Genomic DNA, 25,170 nt, shown 5'->3' with positions numbered 1-25,170 from the left:
TCTCTAGCAAATCAGTTCTAACCCCTTTGAGTATGTATATGCTGCCATAGAGTTTAGGAAACCAAATGTTATGCCCATTTTGTAGATATGAAAATTGAGGATTTCTTAAGATTAGATAGCTAATAGGTGGCAAAACTGGGGCTGAAAACCAGTCTCCTATGCCTTCCAACTATTCCGAGATAAACCTTTAACAATTCTTTTTAAGCTACACACTCTACTTCCTTACATTTTATTCTGTCTAAACATTTGTAACTTCATATATTCTTCCCCAACTTTAAAATCACAGATGATGCTAATCTGTAAAAAAAATATAATCTAGCATTAATGTGTGCCAAATTATTTTAAAATTTAATGAAAATCAATGAAACAGGCTAAAACAGAGAGATGTTCTACTGGGGGAAGGCATAAGACAAAATCAGAAGACTTGGCTCAGATTTTACTTTCTTTCGCTTTGGAGATATATGACATAAAGCAAGTTACTAAATTTCTTTTTTTTTTTTTTTTCTTTTTTTTTTGGACACACCACGAGGCTTGTGGGATCTTAGTTCCCCTACCAGGGATTGAACCCGGGCCCTCAGCAGTGAAAGTGCACAATCCTAACCACTAGACAGCCAGGGAATTCCACCCAAGTAACTTAATTTCCTTGGATTTCAGTTTCTTCATCTTTTGAAAGGAAATAATTATATGTTTGTAAATCTCACTGCCTAGCACCCAGTAGATGCACAATCAAAATTTGTCCTTTCCCTCTCTACTTCTTAAGTCATTGGAGGTATGGGAAATTTAGTTGAATCAGAAACCATCATGGTGCTCTACAAATGCTTGATACACATCTGTTGACTGTAAATTTGAACCAGAGATAAAGATCAAAAATGTTTGTTTCAAATCTCTGTAGCATGACACTACTGTGAGTGCCCTACAGATGGCACTAGATGTTTACAACGGAATCCTTCCTCCCCATGCGTCCTGCCACTTGATGGAATTGTACTTTGAGAAGGGGTAAGTGTCTAAGAGGTGTTTTTCAAAATTAATATCACTGGACTCCAGGTTTTGTTATCATTATTGTTGTTACTGACTTAAGAGTTGTTTTGTCTGTGTATCTGGTTGGTTTGGTTTTATATTCAGAGGGAAGAACGGTGGTGAGTAACACTGTCTTTGCTTAGTCATGACTTCCTTTTTCTTTGTTTTCATGATGACTTTTATTGGGAAATAATGTACAGACACAGTAGACGAAAAATTTGAAAGAACCACCCTAAGTGACAGAAATTACATTTTTTTAAAAAAGATTAAGGTATTCTAAGAAGGATGAGGACATTACACTGTTCTCTTGGAAAACACAGGCTGGTAGAAGATGCCAAGAGAAAAATTAAGTTTGTTGATGGTTATAAATAATGTTCTTTCTATTAAAGATGTCAAACATATCCATGCAGCTTCTGGCAATTCATATCCATCAGGTAGGATTCTTAAAGTACAACCTCTGCTCAGTGTTCACCACTTTGCAATCTGGTGTGGCCCTCCCCAGCTGACCAAGGTTTGGCTCAAGCCCACTAGAAAGGCCAAGTTTAGAGAGACCAAGTGTCCTAGTTTACCCAGAACTGGAGAGGTTCCTAGAACATGTAAGTTTCATTGTTAAAACCAGGAAAGCCCCGGGCAAACCAGGAAGAGTTGGTCACTATAGCCAAGGTCATACCAAAAATTTGTATCTGCTGTGACACTGGCATTCTCGTTGGGAGGAAAAGACCTCTTGAATATTATTGATGGAATAAGAACAAGGCAGGGGTTAAGTTAGGGCAAGGACCCCAAATTTTTGTTTCAGGGTTAGCTAGGGAGGTGCATTTTGCTCTCCCCTTACGGCATTCACAATAGCCGCAGTCAGGACGATCTTGATTGCAATTACACAGGGCCCTGTGCTCAGAAGAGCCCGTGCTTGGTTTAATGACCCAGTGTCGCCATTCTGAAATTCTTAATAATTTTTAAACAAGGCACCCTGCATTCCTTTTTGCAAATTGTAGTCCTGGCTATAGGTTTCTGGCCACCTGAATTTGTAGAGTAGGAAAATAGCAACACAGAGGCCTATTCTCTACCAACATCTTCACTGCTTACAAAGAAAGTGAGTTCTGCACAGTTAGGGAAAGGTAAGTTCATCCTTTGTTGAACCTCTAACTGGGTGCCAAGCACAATGAAATAGAACTGGAATGTGGTCTTAGCAAGTTTTGCTCTCAAATATCTAGAGTCAGAATGGAGAGACAATACCCATAACATGGAGAAAATCCAAACAGAGCCGAAAATGGGAATGAGAAGACTGTGGACAACAAGTGCTCTGTCAATACTGGCTTCAGGCACAGAGTTAATAAATCCAGTGAAAATTCCAAGATCAGCTCTAGGAGTAGGCACTGTCTCTTTGGGATAAGACAAAAGAAACTATCCACTTTCCTCGAGCCTCCCTCCTCTCTGATTTCTGTACCCGGTAGTCCTGAGCCTGCTTTTATTTAGGTCACTGCAGCATTTTGTCCCACTGAAGCGCTCTCTCACCACCTTGAATAAATCCATATTATGAATCAAGTGTGGGGTATTTTTCAACTAAGAGACACTGAACAACAGAAAAAAAAGTAACCAACTGTCACTCACAGGCAGAAGTCAAGTTTGTTGTTATATTAAGATTTTTTTAACACTCCAGAAGAGTATCGAAAGTTAAACTTGCTTGCTTATAGATTAGGAACAAGGAGAATACAAGTTAACAAATATAGGCATATGTATATACCTGCAAATTAGGGAATCCTCCGTGTAAGGTGATCCCACTTTATCCCTACGAGAAAATAAAGAGATAGAAAAAGAGAATTTTTAGATTTTTATTCACCTTAAACATATAAACTTTTAAGGTTGTAGATAAGATAGCTAAATATATTCTAAAACTATTCCAGTTTTGGTTAGGTACATAAACTTAAAATCATATACTATATAAAATAATTCACTAAGTTAAATAGTGCTTCTTCTCACTTTCATATTTTATGAAACACTTTTATTCAAACTCTTTGTATGAACCTTTACTTGTGTCTTTACCACCAGAGCCAATTTTGAGTCCCCTAAAAATGTTTTCCAAATATATTAATTAATAAGGGTAGTTTTGGCTACTGTACAGATGAACCTCAAATCTCAAAAGCTTAACTCAATGGAGATTTCTTTCTCATTCATCTAACAGTCCAATGCAGATGTTCCTGGCCAATAAGAAGTGACTCATCCATGGTGTGATTCACACATGGTGATTTGGGGACCCAGGATTCCATCTTTTTGACCTACAGTCTTCAAGAGTGCTGTGCTCACCTGCAGAGAGCTTGTAGGAAAGAATGAGAGGGTGGAGAAGACAATCTGCTTAGCAAGCACCTCAGCCCCGAAGGGGCATATGTCACTTCTACTTACATTCTACAATACTAGCTAAAATTAGTCACTTGGTCCCTCCTGAGTGCAAGGGAGTCTGGGAAGTGTACTCACTTCTCAGCTGTAACTTTATTCTATGTAAAGAGAATCATGAATTTTGATGGACTATTAGTCATCTTTGCCATATTATCATGAGATAAAGGATACTGTCACTGAAAAAGTTATTCCAAGATATAAGTGCTCATTCATATAATATTAGGGAAGTTTGTAGAAACATATGAAGGAATATTTGTGGTTACTACTGTTTATATAGTTTCTTAAAGTGATTTATTTGAAAGGCTTGTTTATAACAACATCCAAAAATTGCAGCTGTGAGGTTACTATACTTGAATTTCTCTCCTGTCTCTTTGGCAAATGACTTCCGCAGGCAGCTTGTACTAGCTTTACAAGGTTGGTTTGGGCCAGTGGTCCTTCCCTAAACAGTGTATTGTTTTTTTTAAATAAAGTGGTGAGAGATCCCTCCTCAACATGAGCAAATGTAAGGACTTGAATACACATCCACCCCCTCTTTCTGAGGTATCATTTTTATAAGTCTTGCTGTATATTCAAGCACATATGTTATATATTATTCAGTTCCATGTTTCTGGCCTGGTTAAGGAGAGGGAAGATACATTCATTCAGGGGGAAGACTGAAAGAAATATTGAGAGAGGAAAAAGAAAAGAAAAGAGCAAATGTGAAGCATGAAAGAGAGAGAATAGGAGAAAGAAAACGCAACATCCCACCTGTGCCCCACTTCTTACTCGAAGGTTCACCAGATCACCCCCAGCTCCCCCAACAATTGCCCCTCAGCTCCTTCTCTGACTAAGCATCCTGATCCCTGCCTCGCATGCCTCTGGTCATTTAACAAACCAGCCCTCCCATTTCCACCCTCCCAATCTGGCCCACCTGTCCCAGTCCCCCTCTTCCCACAGCTAAATTGGCTAATATCCATTCGTTCCCATAAATTCTTCCACTAGTCCTTCAGCTGACATGGTACAGGCTAAGTAGAAAGAAATTCAATGACAGTTCAACAACACAGAACTAACAGAGGTCTTTCCTCCTGTTCCTCTACCTTCCTCCACCAGGGAGTACTTCATAGAGATGTACTATCGGAATGAGACGCAGCACGAACCACATTCCCTCACGCTGCCTGGCTGCACCCCCAGCTGCCCTCTGACAAAGTTTGCTGAGCTGGTTGCCCCTGTGATCCCCCAAGACTGGTCCACAGAGTGTGCCATGAGCAACCATGAAGGTACTGAGGACGCTATGGATTAGGGTGCACACGGAGCTCTGCAGAGAGGGCAGAACACCCTTTCTCCAGACGGATGGTGCTTTGAGAATATAAACTAGCCTCAACCCCATCTTTGAGGGAAGTAGGTTTTGGGCGATAATTGTATGTTTCAGAGACTTCAGGCAACTCCTACCTCTTCACCTGGCCCTGCCCCTACTTGTCATAAACCTTGTCAACCTACATAAACCCAGGAGGCAGTAATGAAGCAGAAAACATTTACTTGGGATCAAAGAATTGCAATTCGGGGAACATGTATCAAACTGGAACAAAATTAGAAATGTAAGAATGTTCTGAATACCTCCCAGGAAAAAACTTATTGGAATGTTGAAAGTGTGGGTGTGATATCTGTTCTGAGGACAAAAGGAATGTATAAGGCTTCGATTCTGGTATCTTCAGAAAACCTAAGCAAACTCATAGGTCCTGCTGAAACCACTTACTATAAACGAAGAAATCATATTCAAATAACACCCTTTAGAGTCCTGTAGATTTGCCATGTGCAGATGCAACACGCCTAGAGAGCACCATGCTACATTACCAGCATGAATAAAGATGAAACAGTTTCTAGAGATGATTTCTACTGGATGCCAGAGTCTAGAGTAAAGCCATTCTCTCTCCTAGTTGGTCATGGGATGACTGACATACGACATCAATTGATGTGTTTATTTGTGTTCTTTCTTTTCCAAGTAAATATTTGGCCTTGGGGCCATCATTTAATTATCATTTCTCCTCCATGCATGTAAGCCAAATGAAAGATAATGAATAAAGTCGTTTTAGGAAGTTCAAAAGCACTATTTTTTATAATGCTTTTTTAAAAAAAGTGTGTGTGTGTTTACTTAGAATTAAATTCCTGAAGGGCAGATTTTAGGGGCTCTATTTTTATTTGGGGTTTTATTTTAATGTAACAAGAGGGAAAATATTAATGTAAAGTAAAATGTCTTTGGTTTAAATGAATGTTCTAAATTAAAAATGTATTTAGTTTGGACTTTGCTACTTCAGATAAAGGCTAAGCTGATGGATGGCTCTGCTTCATCTATTTAAGATGGAACTGGCTAAGAAAACAACCTCTGGAAATTTACAATGTAGTGGGGAAGTAAAGAGATACATATTACAAGGTTAACTCTAATGACTCCAGGGGTTGCTATGGGAATAGAGTTACCTGGATTTGGAGGGAAGGAGGAAGTAAGAAGCGTCAGGGAAAGCTTCCTACAAGGGTTGACAGCATATGGAATCAATTTGGATGGAGGTTTCTTCTAGTGGTGTGGTACAAGGTGCTCAAAAGGCCTTTATCAAATGTACTAGTGGCTTGAAGCTGGAAAGGATAGGGGAGTTACTTGGCAGAAGATTCAGGGTCCAAAGAGATTTCCACAGGTTTCCTTCAAGGGGCCAATTTTAATGAGATAAAATGTCATCTCCACAGGAGCAAGGATTTTTATTTGTGGTATTCTCTCTTGTATTGGTTCTCAGCACCCAGAAGTGCCTGTGCCTCGCATGGATTCGTGCTCAATAAATATTTGCTCATGATGGTATAAATTAGTTACCTTTCCTCCCTGAACCTACTCTTTCTATCTCGATTGGCAGCAATACCCAGTAACCTGGGAGTTATCTGGTTATCACTCTCTCCTTCATTCTCCACAGCCATCTGTCACCTCTGCTTATCAAATCTACCTGCAATATGTTTGTAGAATTCTTTTCCTCCAAAGACCAAAATCAACAATCCAATATCCAAGTAGAGTGAAATATAATTAAGCAGCAAAATATGTTAATAAAAAGAAAACTTAGGGATTGGTGTGCTGGAACTAGCTCATACAGATCTCAAGTGTAGAAAGTATGTATCACTTCCCAACTCTGAGATCAACGACTTCACTTTGGCAGTTTGAAGCTGGTCATGGTGTCATATAGGAGTATTTTCACCACAGAAAACAGCATACGACACAAATTAGAGTTTTGGTTTTTGTTTTGGGGTTTTTTTTAAATTCCAGTTTACTAGCACACCACTGGTTTTAGTTCATAGAAAGTTTGTAACACGAAGTGGTCTCCAACAAAGTGAATTCAATATTTGAACTTCTTTAAGGAAAAAAGGATTCGATTTGTTCTATACGGTCTCAAAGAGTGATGTGAGGGGCAGCAGGTAAACATTTCAGGAAGACAGATTGTGTTCAATGTTGGGCAATCCCTGGGACCAGAAATGTCCATTGGGGTGGATGCCCACTTGCCTTGGCAGAGACTCTACAGAGCAGGCTGAAGAATGGAAGGTGGTAATGATTGAATGACTCTTTAGTAGGGCCACCAAATATAGCAAATAAAAGTACAGGATGCCCAGATAAATTTGATAAATAGCTCTAACTGCTGAATTTTTATAATTTATTGAAAAAAAGCTGAATTTGAGACATTAATAGTGCCCTGAGAAAGCCAGTAGAGGAAGCAGTACAAAACCATTAACAGGACATATCCTGTATATACAGAATGCCTGACAACCCTACTCCTTAGGGTATTTCCATCCATGAAATTCTCCTTATACCTATGAGCAGTGTTTTCACCTAGTGCTGGTAGGCCCAACTAACTTCATTCTCATATCAATTAAATTAACCAGAGCCTTTGCTGAGAAATTCACAAGTCTTAGTTTCATACTATGTTACTGGAAAATAATAAAATTCTTTTTTTAGAAAATGCTTCTTTAATTCCAAAATTTTACTAACACAGTCGGACTTTCTTCACTTGCATTCTCCCAACCCTACCTCAATCTCCAACTCCAGTTATTTGGTAGGAAAGAGATTTACTGGTAGGAAGTTCCAGTTTCCCCTCATAATCTTTGTAAAGCGGAGAATCTATAGCACGTAAACACATGCCCAAGATTTAACCATGAACTTCTTACAGGCAGGATCCATACATTTTTCCTCCTTGAATCTTCAGCCAGTAGGCAATGCTGAGAACCTGGTACCTTTAATTAATATTTGCTAATTGAACAAATGTTCTACCCTCCATACCTAGCCTGATTTCCTCATGGCTGGGCCCGGATGTCAGAAGTCTGGATCTCAGTTGTTCAATAAATGGGGGAGAGAAGCTATGAATGAGCCTTGAATGTAACTGCACTGTAAAGACCCACTCACTGACTATATATCTGTATATTTATACCACCGTGTCTGTGTCTTTGGCCTCTGTTTCCAGCATAGTCACTTTGGCATTCTCCTGTTCCCCCATTTCTATTTAAAGCCCCTGTTCAATGATATCCCTTCCAGCACGCTTCCTTCCTCAGAGATGAGGCCATCTGATTACTATACCTTTTTCACATCCTTGTTACTATCATGAATTTCCCAGGAGATGTCTCATCATTCATTAGTGACATTGGTAACTTGCTTTGGTAAACCCCAACTCACTCATCACCCCCACTCCTGCCCTCAACCTAGGCAATTCTGACAGTCATAATAATGGCCTTCCCCATACCCTGACTGCTTCACCGATACCCACCCCTAGATCAAATCAACCACACAGCTTCGGCGTTCTGATCTGCTCAGTGGAGCTGAATGAAACCAATTATCACCATTTCAAACTATGAATGTGGACATTTCTAGTCCAACCTCAGCTGGATCTTTCAACACAGTATGATAAATGTATTCACCCTTACTGGACTCTTTCCCTGTTTTCTACAGGAAGGTCTTGTTGATTTTCCCAAACTTCTAATTCCATCTTGGCTTCTTTAATTCTCATGAGGTGTCCTGAGAAGATCAAAATAATCCACTGAAAACTCTTTCAGTTCTCCTGTCCCTGCCTCAAAATATCTCAGTAGCTTTCACCTGCCTTTCCTGCTGTCCCTCAGGAAAACATGCTCCTCCTTGAATAACTTAATTCCTCTCCTCAGGCATATGATCCCACCTCTACAGTCTCCTTGGACCTCGATGAATCTCATAGTTAGCTTCATTTTCTTCCTCTGCTCTGGCTCTGATCCCTCTGCTAAGAAAATGTTCAAATTTCTCATCAAGAGCACCTTCAAGTGCCTGCTCCATCTCATTCTCTTCAATCCCAATTTTCTCAAACTAAAAATTTACATTCTCCAACTCTATTTCCTCCTCTCCTTCTCACTCCTGCACTATTCTGTAAAATGATATTCGTCCTTCCTTCATCTCTTTTTTGAAACTTCCCTTTTGAAAGTCGTCCATGCCTAATTCAGTGGCCTCTTTCCCTTTTCCTGTCAAAATCACACATCCCCGTTTTATAGGGAAGAAAATTGAACCTCACAAAAGAACCATGAGTGGTAGGGTCGAGATTCAAGCTTATAACACTCTCCAACACCATATTTCCACTATATCCTCTTCCCTTTCCATCCATGCTGTCTTGTGAACTATTCCCTTAGGACAAATACCTCAAAATAGGATTAGTGGGTCAAAGTATATGAACATTTAGTAAAAAATAGATATTTATTCAGTACCTATTATGTACTTGATATGTGCCTAAGTAGCAGGCATTAAGTTTGATAAGGAAACAGCAGCAAGACCAGAAAATTCTCCCCATGTGACTTGTAGACCTTGATACGGATGTGGGGAGGCAGGCAAGGAAGACAGAGATAGAGAATTTGACAAGCTCAAACAATCCAGCATGGTGAGTACTATAATGAAGAACACACAGGTAACTATAAAAACATATAGCAGAGGCAATTAGCCTAATTCTAAGGGGTCAGAAAAGTCTTTTCAAAGTGGGAGATGTTTAAACAAAAACCTGAAGGAGACAAGGAATTAACTAGGTGAGTGGAAATGAGGAGAGAGGAGAATGTTATAGACAAACAGGGAAAATACATAAAGGCCAAGAGGCTAAAGACAGCATGGGGCATTTTAGGTACTGGAAAAAGTATGTCTAGTGAGAGTGCAAAGATGCTAAAGAGGCAGGCATTAAGTGTCTCGTAGGTCAAGTTGAGTAGTTCTGGTCATTAAAAGATTTTAGGCAGCGGACAGATGATGTGACTGGCCTCTTGTTTTAGACAGACCTCTTTGGGTCCAGTGGGGAGAATGGATTGAAGAAAAGTGGGTGAGGGAAGAATAGTTAGGAAGCTGTTGAAATAATCCCAAAAATTTGGTAAAAGTGAAGGAGAAAAGCAAAAATATTCAAAGGGAGAAAAGAAGTAGAGTAGACAGGACTTGGGGATTAATGGCACCAGGAAGAGGATTTTGACACATACTGCCAAAATAGTTTTCCAAAAAGTAGTACCAATTCACACTGCCTTCAGCAGCTTTCATGTGTCCCCATGTAGTAGGACATCTTGTCAGTCATTACCCACATTAGACCTCTTTGAAGTAAGATACAATTAATCACTCTCTTTTCTCAGATTCCAGGACATTCCTCTATCAAACTCACAAAATCTTTTACAATACAAGGGAGCATATAATTTTAAAAAATAAGCATGAAGAAGAAGGAAAGAGAGAGAGAAAAAAAACCTCTTCTGAGTCTTTTTGTACTCAGAATTTTGTTGAGTTTTTGTTGGATTGGTAACTTCCACAAACCCCCTAAATGATGGTGTCCCTTGTTTCCTCATTCCAGTCACCATGCGTCAGTATTACCCAGGACTCTATCTTCTACTTCTCTAATCCTTATTTTCGTATCTATATATAGAATTCTAGACCTGTTTTTTTCCAGCTGCCTACTGATCATCTCTACCAGGATACTAACACATCTCAATCCTACATTTGAAACAAATTTTATTATCTCCTCTACTCCATATGGATCCTTTCTAATGTGCTTTAAATCTCACTTCACAGCCTAATCATCTTCTCATTCACCCAACCTGGAACCCATGGGGTGGCCTTGACCACAACATCTCCTTTACCAGTATATTTAGTCCATGACAAAGCCTTTCAATTCTACTTTAGCAGTATCTCTTGAATTCCCTCATCTGCATTCTCAGGGCCGCACTTCCAGTGCTGAGCCCTCAATATCTTGTTAAAGGCATTTAAATAGCTATCAGGCCGAGAATATCTCCACCATCTTTTCTTTTTCCAGTTTTGCTGGGCCATGTCACTTCCATGTGTAATAATTTCTGATGATTTCCATTTGCCCCATGATAAACCAGACCTTCTAAAACCTGAACCTCAACCTACATATCTGGTCTTACCTCGCCACAACCTATATTCCAGGCACAGGCAATTGCTCATTATTTCCCAAAGACACTTTCGTGCAATTCATTCTGTCTCATGACAAAATTTTATTTACCTCAAAGGCCAGCTCAAATCTTATCATTTTCTCAGAAGACTTTCCAAACTCTCTTCCAAATAGAACACTTTTTGTTCATTTCAACTTTCTCTCTGTTCAAATGGCATATCTTTTACACCGCTATTTTACTATTTATCACATCATCTCATAATTATCTATCTGGTTCTCACATTAGATATTGATCTCCTCAAGAGCAGTGATCATGGGTACCGGGAGAAGATGGCGGAAGAGTAAGACGCGGAGATCACCTTCCTCCCCACAGATATATCAGAAATACATCTACACATGGAACTGCTCCTATAGAACACCCACTGAACGCTGGCAGAAGACGTCAGACCTCCCAAAAGGCAAGAAACTCCCCATGTACCTGTGTAGGGCAAAAGAAAAAAGAATAGGGACAGGACCTGCACCAGTGGAGGGAGCTGTGAAGGAGGAAAGGTTTCCACACACTAGGAAGCCCCTTCGAGGGCGGAGACTGTGAGTGGCAGAGGGGGGAAGCTTCGGAGCCACGGAGGAGAGCGCAGCAACAGGGGTGCGGAGGGCAAAGAGGAGAGATTCCTGCACAGAGGATCGGTGCTGACCAGCACTCACCAGCCCAAGAGGTTTGTCTGCTCACCCGCCCGGGTGGGAGGGGGCTGGGAGCTGAGGCTCGGGCTTCTGTCGGATCGCAGGGAGAGGACTGGGGTTGGCGGCGTGAACACAGCCTGAAGCTAGTGCACCACGGCTAGCCGGGAGGGAGTCCGAAAAAGGTTTGGAGCTGCCGAAGAGGCAAGAGACTTTTTCTTGCCTCTTTGTTCCTGGTGCGCGAGGAGAGGGGATTCAGAGCACCGCCTAAACGAGCTACAGAGATGGGCGCGAGCCACGGCTATCAGCGCGGACCCCAGAGACGGGCATGAGACACTAAGGCTGCTGCTGCTGCCACCAAGAAGCCTGTGTGCAAGCACAGGTCACTATCTACACCGCCCCTCCTGGGAGCCTGTGCAGCCCGCCACTGCCAAGGTCCCGTGATCCAGGGACAACTTCCCTGGGAGAACGCACGGCGCGCCTCAGGCTGCTGCAATGTCATGCTGGCCTCTGCTGCCGCAGGCTCGCTCCGCATCCATACCCCTCCCTCCCCCCAGCCTGAGTGAGCCAGAACCCCCGAAGCAGCTGCTCCTTTAACCGCGTCCTGTCTGAGCGAAGAACAGACGCCCTCAGATGACCTACATGCAGAGGCAGGTCCAAATCCAAAGCTGGAACCCGGGAGCTATGCGAACAAAGAAGAGAAAGGGAAATTTCTCGCAGCACCCTCAGAAGCAGCAGATTAAAGCTCCACAAACAACTTGATGTACCTGCATCTGTGGAATACCTGAATAGACAATGAATCATCCCAAATTGAGGAGGTGGACTTTGGGAGCAAGATATATTATTTTTTCCCCTTTTCCTCTTTTTGTGAGTGTGTATGTGTCTGCTTCCGTGTGAGATTTTGTCTGTATAGTTTGGTTTTCACCATTTGTCCTAGGGTTCTGTCCGTCAGGTTTTTTTTTTAACTTAAAAATTTTTTTTCTTTCTTTTCTTAATAATTATTTTTATATTTTTACTTTAATAACTTTATTTTATTTTATCTTATTTTATTTTATTTTATCCTCTTTCTTTTTTTATCTTTCTATTTTTTCTCCCTTTTATTCTGAGCCATGTGGATGAAAGGCTCTTGGTGCTCCAGCCAGGCATCAGGGCTGTGCCTTTGAGGTGGGAGAGCCAACTTCAGGACACTGGTGCACAGGAGACCTCCCAGCTCCACGTAATACCAAACGGTGAAAATCTCCCAGAGATCTCCGTCTCAACACCAAGACCCAGCTTCACTCAACGACCAGCAAGCTACAGTGCTGGACACCCTATGCCAAATAACTAGCAAGACAGGAACACAGCCCCATCCATTAGCAGAGAGGCTGCCTAAAATCATAGTAACGCCACAGACACCCCAAAACACACCACCAGACGTGGACCTACCCACAAGAAAGACAAGATCCAACCTCATCCAACAGAACACAGGCACTAGTCCCCTCCACCAGGAAGCCTACACAACCCACTGAACTAACCTTAGCCACTGGGGACAGATACCGAAAACAACAAGGACTATGAACCTGCAGCCTGCTAAAAGGAGACCCCAAACACAGTAAGATAAGCAAAATGAGAAGACAGAAAAACACACAGCAGATGAAGGAGCAAGGAAAAAACACACCAGACCTAACAAATGAAGAGGAAATAGGCAGTCTACCTGAAAAAGAATTCAGAATAATGATAGTAAACATGATCGAAAATCTTGGAAATACAATAGACAAAAGGCAAGAAACATTTAACAAGGACGTAGAAGAACTAAAGAAGAACCAAGCAAAGATGAAAAACACAATAAATGAAATTAAAAATACTCTAGAAGGGATCAATAGCAGAATAACTGAGGCAGAAGAACGGATAAGTGACCTGGAAGATAAAATAGTGGAAATAAATACTGCAGAGCAGAATAAAGCAAAAAGAATGAAAAGAACTGAGGACAGTCTCAGAGACCTCTGGCACAACATTAAACACACCAACATTTGAATTATAGGGGTCCCAGAAGAAGAAGAGAAAAAGAAAGGGACTGAGAAAATATATGAAGAGATTATAGTTGAAAACTTCCCTAATATGGGAAAGGAAATAGTTAATCAAGTCCTGGAAGCACAGAGAGTCCTATACATGATAAATCCAAGGAGAAACATGCCAAGACACATATTAATCAAACTATCAAAAATTAAATATAAAGAAAACATATTAAAAGCAGCAAGGGAAAAATAACACACAAGGGAATCCCCATAAGGTTAACAGCTGATCTTTCAGCAGAAACTCTGCAAGCCAGAAAGGAGTGGCAGAACATATTTAAAGTGATGAAGGAGAAAAACCTACAACCAAGATTACTCTACCCAGCAAGGATCTCATTCAGAATTGACGGAGAAATTAAAACCTTTACAGACAAGCAAAAGCTGAGAGAGTTCAGCACCACCAAACCAGATTTACAACAAATGCTAAAGGAACTTCTCTAGGCAAGAAACACAAGAGAAGGAAAACACCTACAATAACAAACCCAAAACATTTAAGAAAATGGGAATAGGAAGATACATATTGATAATTACCTTAAATGTAAATGGATTAAATGCTCCCACCAAAAGACACAGGCTGGCTGAATGGATACAAAAACAAGACCCATATATATGCTGTCTACAAGAGACCCACTTCAGACCTAGGGACACATACAGACTGAAAGTGAGGGGATGGAAAAAGATATTCCATGCAAATGGAAATCAAAAGAAAGCTAGAGTAGCAATTCTCCTATCAGACAAAATAGACATTAAAATAAAGACTATTACAAGAGACAAAGAAAGACACTATATAATGATCAAGGGATCGATTCAAGAAGAAGATAGAACAATTGTATATATTTATGCACCCAACATAGGAGCACCTCAATACATAAGGCAAATACTAACAGCCATAAAAAGGGAAATAAACAGTAACACAATCATAGTAGGGGACTGTAACACCCCACTTTCACCAATGGACAGATCATCCAAAATGAAAATAAATAAGGAAACACAAGCTTTAAATGATACATTAAACAAGATGGACTTAATTCACATTTATAGGACATTCCACCCAAAAACAACAGAATACCCATTTTTCTCAAGTGCTCATGGAACATTCTCCAGGATAGATCATATCTTGGGTCACACATCAAGCCTTGGTAAATTTAAGAAAATTGAAATCATATCAAGTATCTTTTCTGACCACAATACTATGAGACTAGATATCAATTACAGGAAAAGATCTGTAAAAAATACAAACACATGGAGGCTACACAATACACTACTTAATAACGAAATGATCACTGAAGAAATCAAAGGGGAAATCACAAAATACCTAGGAACAAATGACAATGGAGACACGATGACCCAAAACCTATGGGATGCAGCAAAAGCAGTTCTAAGAGGGAAGTTTATAGCATTACAAGCCTACCTCAAGAAACAGGAAACATCTCAAATAAACAACATAACCTTGCACCTAAAGCAATTAGAGAAAGAAGAAAAAAATACCCCAAAGTTAGCAGAAGAAAAGAAATCATAAAGATAAGATCAGAAATAAATGAAAAAGAAATGAAGGAAACGATAGCAAAGATCAATAAAACTAAAAGCTGGTTCTTTGAGAAGATAAACAAAATTGATAAACCGTTAGCCAGACTCATCAAGAGAAAAAGGGAAAAGATTCAAATCAATAGAATTAAAAATGAAAAAGGAGAAGTAACAACTGACACTGCAGAAATACAAAAGGTCATGAGAGATTACTACAAGCAACTCTATGCCAATAAAATGGACAACCTGGAAGAAATGGACAAATGCTTAGAAATGCACAACCTGCCGAGACTGAACCAGGAAGAAATAGAAAGTATGAACAGACCAATCACAAGCGCTGAAGTTGAAACTGTGATTTAAAATCTTCCAACAAACAAAACCCCAGGAACAGATGGCTTCACAGGTGAATTCTATCAAACATTTACAGAAGAGCTAACACCTATCCTTCTCAAACTCTTCCAAAATATTGCAGAGGGAGGAACACTCTCCAACTCCTACGAGGCCACCATCACCCTGATACCAAAACCAGACAAAGATGTCACAAAGAAAGAAAACTACAGGCCAATATCACTGATGAACATAGATGCAAAAATCCTCAACAAAATACTAGCAAACAGGATCCAACAGCACATTAAAAGGATCATACACAATGATCAAGTGGGGTTTATTCCAGGAATGCAAGGATTCTTCAGTATATGCAAATCAATCAACGTGATACATCACATTAACAAATGGAAGGAGAAAAACCATATGATCATCTCAATAGATGCAGAAAAAGCTTTCGACAAAATTCAACACCCATTTATGATAAAAGCCCTGCAGAAAGTAGGCATAGAGGGAACTTTCCTCAACATAATAAAGGCCATATATGACAAACCCACAGCCAACATTGTCCTCAATGGTGAAAAACTGAAACCATTTCTGCTAAGATCAGGAACAAGACAAGGTTACCCACTCTCACCACTATTATTCAACATAGTTTTCGAAGTGTTAGCCACAGCAATCAGAAAAGAAAAAGAAATAAAAGGAATCCAAATCGGAAAAGAAGAAGTAAAGCTGTCATTGTTTGCAGATGACATGATACTATACGTAGAGAATCCTAAAGATGCTACCAGAAAACTACTAGAACTAATCAATGAATTTGGTAAAGTAGCAGGAAACAAAATTAATGCACAGAAATCTCTTGCATTCCTATACACTAATGATGAAAAATCTGGAAATGAATTTAAGGAAACACTCCCATTTACCATTGCAACAAAAAGAATAAAATATCTAGGAATAAACCTACCAAGGAGACAAGAGACGTGTATGCAGAAAATTATAAGACACTGATGAAAGAAATTAAAGATGATACAAATAGATGGAGAGATATACCATGTTCTTGGATTGGAAGAATCAACATTGTGAAAAAGACTCTACTACCCAAAGCAATCTACAGATTCAATGCAATCCCTATCAAACTACCACTGGCATTTTTCACAGAACTAGAACAAAAAATTTCACAATTTGTATGGAAACACAAAAGACCCCGAATAGCCTAAGCAATCTTGAGAACGAAAAATGGAGCTGGAGCAATCAGTCTCCCTGACTTCAGACTATACTACAAAGCTACAGTAATCAAGACAGTGTGGTACTGGCACAAAAGCAGAAACATAGATTAATGGAACAGGGTAGAAATTCCAGAGATAAACCCATGGTCACCTTATCTTTGATAAAGGAGGCAAGCATATACAGTGGAGAAAAGACAGCCTCTTCAATAAGTGGTGCTGGGAAAACTGGACAGGTACATGTAAAAGTATGAAAGTATGAAATTAGAACACTCCCTAACACCATACACAAAAATAAACTCAAAATGGATTAAAGACCTAAATGTAAGGCCAGACACTATCAAACTCTTAGAGGAAAACATAGGCAGAATGCTGTATGACATAAATCACAGCAAGATCCTTTTTGACCCAGCTCCTAGAGAAATGGAAATAAAAACACAAATAAACAAATGGGACCTAATGAAACTTAAAAGCTTTTGCACAGCAAAGGAAACCATAAACAAGACCAAAAGACAACCATCAGAATGGGAGAAAATATTTGCAAATGAAGCAACTGACAAAGGATTAATCTCCAAGATTTACAAGCAGCTCATGCAGCTCAATAACAAAAAAACAAAGAACCCAATCCAAAAATGGGCAGAAGACCTAAATAGACATTCCTCCAAAGAAGATATACAGATTGCCAACAAACATATGAAAGAATGCTCAACATCATTAATCATTAGAGAAATGCAAATCAAAACTACAATGAGTTATCATCTCATACGGGTCAGAATGGCCATCATCAAACATCTAGAAACAATAAATGCTGGAGAGGGTGTGGAGAAAAGGGAACTCTCTTGCACTGTTGGTGGGAATGTAAATTGATACAGCCACTATGGAGAACAGTATGGAGGTTCCTTAAAAAACTAAAAATAGAACTTCCATACGACTGAGCAATCCCACTGCTGGGCATATACCCTGAGAAAACCATAATTCAAAGAGAGTCATGTACCAAAATGTTCATTGCAGCTCTATTTACAATAGCCAGGACATGGAAGCAACCTAAATGTCCATCATCGGATGAATGGATAGAGAAGATGTGGCACATATATACAATGGAATATTACTCAGCCATAAAAAGAAACGAAATGGAGTTATTTGTAGTGAGATGGATGGAGTTAGAGTCTGTCATACAGAGTGAAGTAAGTCAGAAAGAGAAAAACAAATACAGTATGCTAACACATATATATGGAATCTAAGAGGGAAAAAAAAGGTCATGAAGAACCTAGTGGCCAGATGGGAATAAAGACACAGATCTACTAGAGAATGGACTTGAGGATATGGGGAGGGGGAAGGGTAAGCTGTGAGAAAGTGAGAGAGTGGCATGGACATGTATACACTACCACACGTATACACTACCACACGTAAAATAGATAGCTAGTGGGAAGCAACCGCATAGCACAGGGAGATCAGCTCTGTGCTTTGTGACCACCTAGAGGGGTGGGGTAGGGAGGGTGGGAGGGAGGGAGATGCAAGAGGGAAGAGATATGGGAACATATGTATATGTATAACTGATTCACTTTGTTATAAAGCAGAAACTAACACACCATTGTAAAGCAATTATACTCCAATAAAGATGTTAAAAGAAAAAAGAGCAGGGATCATGAAACCCCAGAACCCAACACACAGCTGACCTGCCATATGGTGTGTGCTCACTGCATATCTAGGAAGGAACAAAGGAAGAGAAAAGATTGGGAAAGCATATGACAACATGGACAAAAATAAATTGAAAATAAATTTCCAAATACAGAAAGTCATCCATGGACATTCATCTTAAAGGATCATTTGTCTCTTGCCTTCTTCCCTCATTTTCATTTAGTCCTTTCCTTTCTTCCTCAATTCTGTTTAGTTCCCTCCAACTTTACATTAACTCCATCTGCAGTGCTAATGGCACTGGGCCACCAAGATCTAATTTGATTAATAGTCACCTTCTCATGGTACCAAGAGGCATCCTGACATCATGAGAAAAACACTGAACTAAGAGTTGATAACCTATAAGTTCTAGATCTTTAATTCTTTCCACAAATATTTACTGAGCTCCTGCTATGTGTGAGGTACTGTTCTAAGTGCTTGTGGTATGTTCATGAACAAAAAAGACAAATGTTCCTCCCCTCATGAAGCATACATTCTGTTAGAGGGAAGGAGAGATGGATAATAAATAATAAACATAATAAATAAGTATTTTGGAAGGTGAGGATCACAAGTGCCAAGTGGGGATGGGTGCGGGGAGAGGACATATAGGTTGCATTTTTAAATAGAAAGCCCTCGTTGAGAAGACAAGATTTGAGCAAGGAAGGTGATGGAGTTACCTGGTTCAGGGATTTGTGAGAAGAACGTCTAGGCAATGGTTACAACTATAGCAAAGGTGGTAAGGGGGAGAGTGCCTGTCATGTTTGAGGAACAAGAAGGCCTGTGTGACCAAAAGAGAGTAAGTGAAGGGAGAGTATAGGAGAGGAAGTCCAAGAGGTTAATAAGGCAAGATGATATAGAGCCTCGTAAACTGTTATCAGGATTTTGGCTTTCATTCTGAGTGAGATGAGCATTCATTGCAGACTTTGTTTTAAGTAGAAGAGTGGCATGATTTGATTTGAAGCCATTTGGCTACTGTGTTGAAAATAGATTGTAGGGAGAAAGGATAGAAGCTAGGAGCAAGTCGGAGGGCATGGTACTGATCCCATCAAAAGATGATGGTGGTTGGGAATTTCCCTGGTGGTCCAGTGGTTAAGACTTCACGTTCCAGTGCAGGAGGTGTGGGTTCGATCCCAGGTTGGGGAGCTAAGATCCCACATGACTTGTGGCCAAAAAACCGAAACATAAAACAGAAGCAATATTGTAACAAATTCAATAAAGACTTTAAAAATGGTCCACATCAAAAAAAAAATCTTTTTTTTTTAAAAAAAAGGCTTGCCTTTTACTTTTAATGTACATATATCATTATATATGAACTGAGTTTCTTATAGATAGCATAAATTTAGGTCATTTTTTTTTTTTTATCCATTCTGACAATTCCTGTCTTTAAATTAGTATGTTCAGGTCATTCACATTAATGTTATCGTTGATATGTTTGGATTTAGATTGATGGTACTCCAAATCCTGGTGTTCTTCCCCAATCTGCCTGTTGTTATTTACTTTCCAGAGTCTTCAAGTAGTTGTTCTATGCATTCTGTCCAGGTTTGGTAGTTATATTCAGTGAGAGAGGAGATATGAAATGTGCTTACTCCATCTTACCTGTAAGTGAAACTCTGGGAATAATTATTTTTAGAGCTTCTCTAAATCTGAGGATCAGATCCCAAGTCTCTGACTATCATGTTAAAGTTCCTATCAGATCACAGAATCTTGAAGTTGCCATTAATCCAATATACTTAAATAAGTATTTTCCTTTAGCAATTAAAAAAATCCTAAGCACTCCCAGAATGTGCTGCTCATAAAGCACTTTCCAGTTTGCTGCTGTAGCCTCAGAAGTTCTCCACAGTTCAGAGATGGTTGGGGTGAGCATCCACAATGATGCAGACTTTTCTAAGACCAAACTAAACAATCTCTAAGCTAGGAGATGGCTGATGTCACAGAATAATTATATCTATTAATTTTTTCAACAAATATTATGGGTCAGGTCCTGTTCTAAGTGTTGGGGATATAGTAGTGAACAAGAAAATGACCTTTACCTCTAGTGGGAGGTGTGGGGGAGAGGAAGAAAGTCAATAAACACATTGACAAATAAATGCATCAAATGGTGTCAGTTAATGGTAGTTCTCTGAAGAAATAAAAACAGGATAATGGTCTAGAGAGTAATGGGGCTGGGGAGAGGGGCAGAGTGGCTACTTCACCCAGGTGGCTGGGAAAGGCTTTCTAGGAAATGACATTTGAGATCATGTGGGATCTGAATGTTGATAAGGAGGGAACCTGGGAAGATTTGGGAGACAGAAGTTTCCAAGAAAAGAGAAATGCATTGCATAGGCGTGGTCTACCCTTTTCTACATTCTCTTCTTCATTTCTGACCACAGAATTTAAATATAGATGAGGAAAATTTGTGTTATTTTTTCCTGCAGCAGCTGGAGACCTTATTGAACCTCAAACTATGCAGAGGTTATAAAAGCTACCCCGGAATTTGATTGATACAACCCATTCCCTCAATAATATTTTTTGAAAGCCCAAGTTCTGGCCCAATATTAAGGAATTAGGAATGGTAAATTTTAGCTAGATATGATGTTTAGGATGAAGGAGGTAGACCATTGGATTGTGGATAAAAAATCCAGATTTGCAGTCTCATCCATTCATAAGAAACACCAAAACATATAATTTGCATTTTGAGTCATATTTTTAAACTATGAAAGTAAGCATGCAAAGACCACTTATAGACAGTAGATGGCAGACTGTGTCTACAAACTAGTGGATGATTCTGTGCAACCTCACAAATATTTGGAAAAGGAGATGGGCCCCAGCTTCTTGCATACAATGATTAGACCATTCAAAGGGTATATATCAAGGATATATACAAATTTTGAGAGAATTTGGAAGTTTCTGTAGTCTGATACCACTGAAATTACTTCCTCACAGTAAATAGAGGCTCTGGGTCCTGAGAAATAGTATTTTTCACTCTCTAGGTTGAAAGACAATAGGTAGTATACTCAAGCACTACAGTGGGAAAAGGCAGTAAAACCGTCAAAAATGGTACTTTCATAAATGGCATGATTTTGTGACATCAGTCATCTGCTAATCTAGAGATTTTGTTTGGTTTGGTCTTAGAAATGTCTGCATCACTGTGGATGCTCACCCCAAGCATCTCTGAACTATGGGGAACTTCTGATGCTGCAGCAGCAAACTGGGAAGAGCTTTATGAGCTGCCCATTCCGGAAGTGCTCGAGAATTTTTCTTTTAATTGCTAAAGGAAAATATTTATTTAAATATGTTGATTTAATGGTAACTTTGAGATATTGTGATCTGATAGGAACTTTTTAAACAAAATTTTATTGGAGTATAGCTGATTTACAATGTTGTGTTACTTTGCTGTGTACAGCAAAGTGAATCAGTTCTACATATACATATATCCACTCTTTTTTAGATTCTTTTCCCGCATAGGTCATTACAGAGTATTGAATAGAGTTCCCTGTGCTATTTTATATATAGTAGTGTATATATGTCAATCCCAATCTCCCAATTTATCCCTCCCTCCCCCCTTTCCCCCTTGGTAACCACAAGTTTGTTCTCTACTGTGACTCTATTTCTGTTTTGCAAATAAGTTTATTTTTACCATTCCTTTAGATTCCACATGTAAGTGATAGCATATGATATTTGTCTTTCTCTGTCTGACTCACTTCACTCAGTATGACAATCTCTAGGTCCATCCATGTTGCTGCAAATGGCATTATTTTGTTCTTTTTTATGACTGAGTAATGTTCCACTGTATGTATGTACCACATCTTCTTTATTCATTCATCCGTCGATGGACATTTAGGTTGCTTCCATGTCCTGGCTATTGTAAATAGTGCTGCAATGAACATTGGGGTGCATGTATCCTTTCGAATTATGGTTTTCTCTGGGTATATGCCCAGAAGTGGGATTGCTGGGTCATATGGTAGCTTTACTTTTTTAGTTTTTTAAGGAACCCCCATACTGTTCTCCATAGTGGCTGTACCAATTTACATTCCCACCAACAGTGCAAGAGTGTTCCTTTTTCTCTATACCCTCTCCAGCATTTATTGTTTGTAGATATTTTGATGATGGCCATTCTGACTAGCATGAGGTGATACCTCATTGTAGTTTTGATTTGCATTTCTCTAATAATTAGTGATGTTGAGCATTGATAGGAACTTTAGCATGACAGTCAGAAACTTGGAATCTGATCCTCAGATTCAGAAAAGCTCTAAAAATAATTATTCCCAGAATTCCACTTACAGGTAGGATGGAGTAAGCACATTTCATATCTTCTCTCTCACTGAATATAACTACTAAACCTGGACAGAATGCATGGAACAACTACTTGAAGACTCTGGAAAGTAAATAGCAACAGGTAGATTGGGGAAGAACACCAGGATTTGGAGTACCATCAATCTAAATCCAAACATATCAAAAATAACATTAATGTGAATGATCTGAACATACTAATTTAAAAACAGGAATTGTGAAAATGCATTTAAAAAACCATGATCTAAATTTATGCCATCTATAAGAAACTCAATTCAAATATAGTGATATGCATACATTAAAAGTAAATGGATGGAAACAATATACCATGCAGACACTAGTCAAAAGAGAGCTGAGTGGCTATATTGATATCAGATCTAGCTGACTTGAGAGAAAAGAAAGTTACTGAGGATAAATACTGTTAATTCACCAAGAAGTCATAACAATTCTAACTGTGTATACAACAACAGAGCTTCAAAATACAGTAAACAAAAACTGATGGAGCTGAAAGTAGGAGAAATCCATAATTAGAATTGGAGACATCAATACTCCTTTCTCAGTAGTAGAGATAATAGATAAAAAATCAAGAATATAGAATAACTGAACAATACTATCAACAAACTGAACCTGACGTTTGAAAAACACTCCACCTAACAATAGCAGAAATACATTTTTTTCAGTTCATATGGAACATTTACCAAGATAGACCATACCCAAAGTCATAAAGCAAACCTTAACAAATTTAAAAGAATTCAAAATATACAAAGTGTGTATTTCAGAACATAATGGAATTAAACTAGAAATCAGTAAAAGAAATACAGCAGAAAAATATCCAAGCACTTGAAGTTAATCAACATACTTTTAATTAATCCATGTGTCAAAAACGATGTCAAGATAAATTATATAAAATATTTTGAATAAAATGAGAATGAATATAACATCAAAAATTGTGGGGTGCAACTAACATAGTGCTTAGAGGAAATTTTATAGCATTAAAATGCTATGTTAGAAAAGAAGAATGTAATCAAATCAATTGGTTGCTTTTACCTTAGAAAATAGAAAAAGAAGAGCAAACTAAACCAAAAGCAAGGTAGGAAGGAAAAATAAGAATAGAAATCATTAAAATTGAAAAACAGAAAATTAATAAAGAAAATCAAACTTAAAGCTGGTTTTGAGGTCAATAAAATTGATTAACTTCTAGCAAGACTGACAAAGAAAAACAGACAGAAGATGCAAGTTACCAATATTAGACTGAAAGAGGAGAGATCCCTATAGACTCTGTAGATGTTAAAAGGATAATATAAGGAAATACTATGAACAATTTCACACACAGAAATTCAATACCTTAGATAAAATGGACCATTTTCTTAAAAATCATAAACTATGCAAACTCAACCATGATGAAATATGTAACTTGAATTGTTCTATAAATATTAAAGAAATTAAATTTGTAGTTTAAAATCTTCCAAAAAGAAATTTCCTAGTCCAGATGCTTCCACAGGTGAATTCTAGGAATGTTTAAAGGAGAAATAGAGCACTATTCTACACTTCTGTCAAGTAGGAGAGGGAACACATTCAAGTCATTTTATGAGGACAGAGTTACTCTGATGCCAAAAGCAGGCAAAGGCACTATAAGAAAAGATAACTACAACTGAATATTTCTCATGAACATGGATGGAAAAATGTTCAACAAAAATTACCAAATTGAATTGAGGAATATATAAAAAGAAAAATACAAGACACTAAGTGGAGTTTATCCCAGGATGAAAGGCTAACTCATTATTCAGAAATCAATCAATATAATCTACCATATTAACTAATGAATTAATTACTAATTAATCTAAAGAAGAAAAACTTTATGAGCATATCAATTAATGCAGGAAATTATTTGACAGAATCAAGCAACTATTCTGTATAAAAACTCCCAGCAAACTAGGAATAGAAGGGAATTTCCTCAACTTGCTAAAGAGTACCTATTTTTTAAAAAAAATCTACAGGTAGTATCATACTTAATGGTAAAATGCTTTCCCCCTAAGCTCAAGAATAAGTCACAGTTGTCCTCTCACCACTCTTATTCAACATTGTATTGGAAATTTTAGCCAGTGTTATGAGGCAAGGAAAAGAATACACACAGATTGAAAGGAAGAAACTATTATCCTGTTAGTTATCCTATTCTCAGATAACATAATTTTCTATGTAGAAAATGTCAAGCAATCTACAGAACTCCCAGAACTAATAAATGTGTGGGACAAGGTCACGACCACTCAAAAACCAATCATATTTCTATATACTAACAATGTAAACTAGAAGGCAAAATATTTTTAAAATACAACTTACAGTAGCTCAAAAGATCTAATGCTTTGGTTTCAATCTAACAAAAGATGTATAGGATCTGCCTGCTGAAAACTACAAAATGCTGATAAAACAAATGAAAGAATGCCTAAGTAATGGAAAAATATACTGTATTCTTGAATTGCAAGACTCAACAAAGGAAAAATATAAATGCCTCCTAAATTGAACTATAGATTTAATGCAATGCCAATACAAACATAAGAAAGATTTTTTTGTAGATATTAGAAAAGCTGATTCTAACATTTATATGAAAAAGCAAAAAAAAAAAAAAAGAAGTAAAGCAAGTTTTTA

At 38.5% G+C, this 25,170-nt stretch overlaps 1 protein-coding gene and 1 pseudogene across 7 annotated transcripts in view; one reads left to right on the top strand and one right to left on the bottom strand.

The window, feature by feature from the left end:
• ACP3 (acid phosphatase 3) overlaps positions 1 to 5,491 on the top strand; it is a 39,347-nt gene extending 33,856 nt beyond the window's left edge. For all 6 annotated transcript variants that reach the window (XM_082393719.1, XM_082393720.1, XM_082393723.1 and 3 more), the window contains 2 exons: positions 893 to 996; positions 4,498 to 5,491. In XM_082393719.1, the coding sequence (XP_082249845.1) occupies positions 893 to 996; positions 4,498 to 4,687 (294 nt within the window). In that variant the 3' untranslated portion in view covers positions 4,688 to 5,491. The remainder of the gene's footprint in view (positions 1 to 892; positions 997 to 4,497) is intronic.
• LOC309629538 (protein SEC13 homolog pseudogene) overlaps positions 1 to 25,170 on the bottom strand; it is a 117,609-nt pseudogene that overhangs the window by 63,133 nt on the left and 29,306 nt on the right. The gene's annotated exons all lie outside the window — the stretch shown is intronic.

This window comes from Balaenoptera borealis (assembly GCF_965194805.1).
Source record: "Balaenoptera borealis genome assembly, chromosome: 5".
NCBI lineage: Eukaryota > Metazoa > Chordata > Mammalia > Artiodactyla > Balaenopteridae > Balaenoptera > Balaenoptera borealis.
This window is presented reverse-complemented; position numbering and strand designations above follow the sequence as displayed.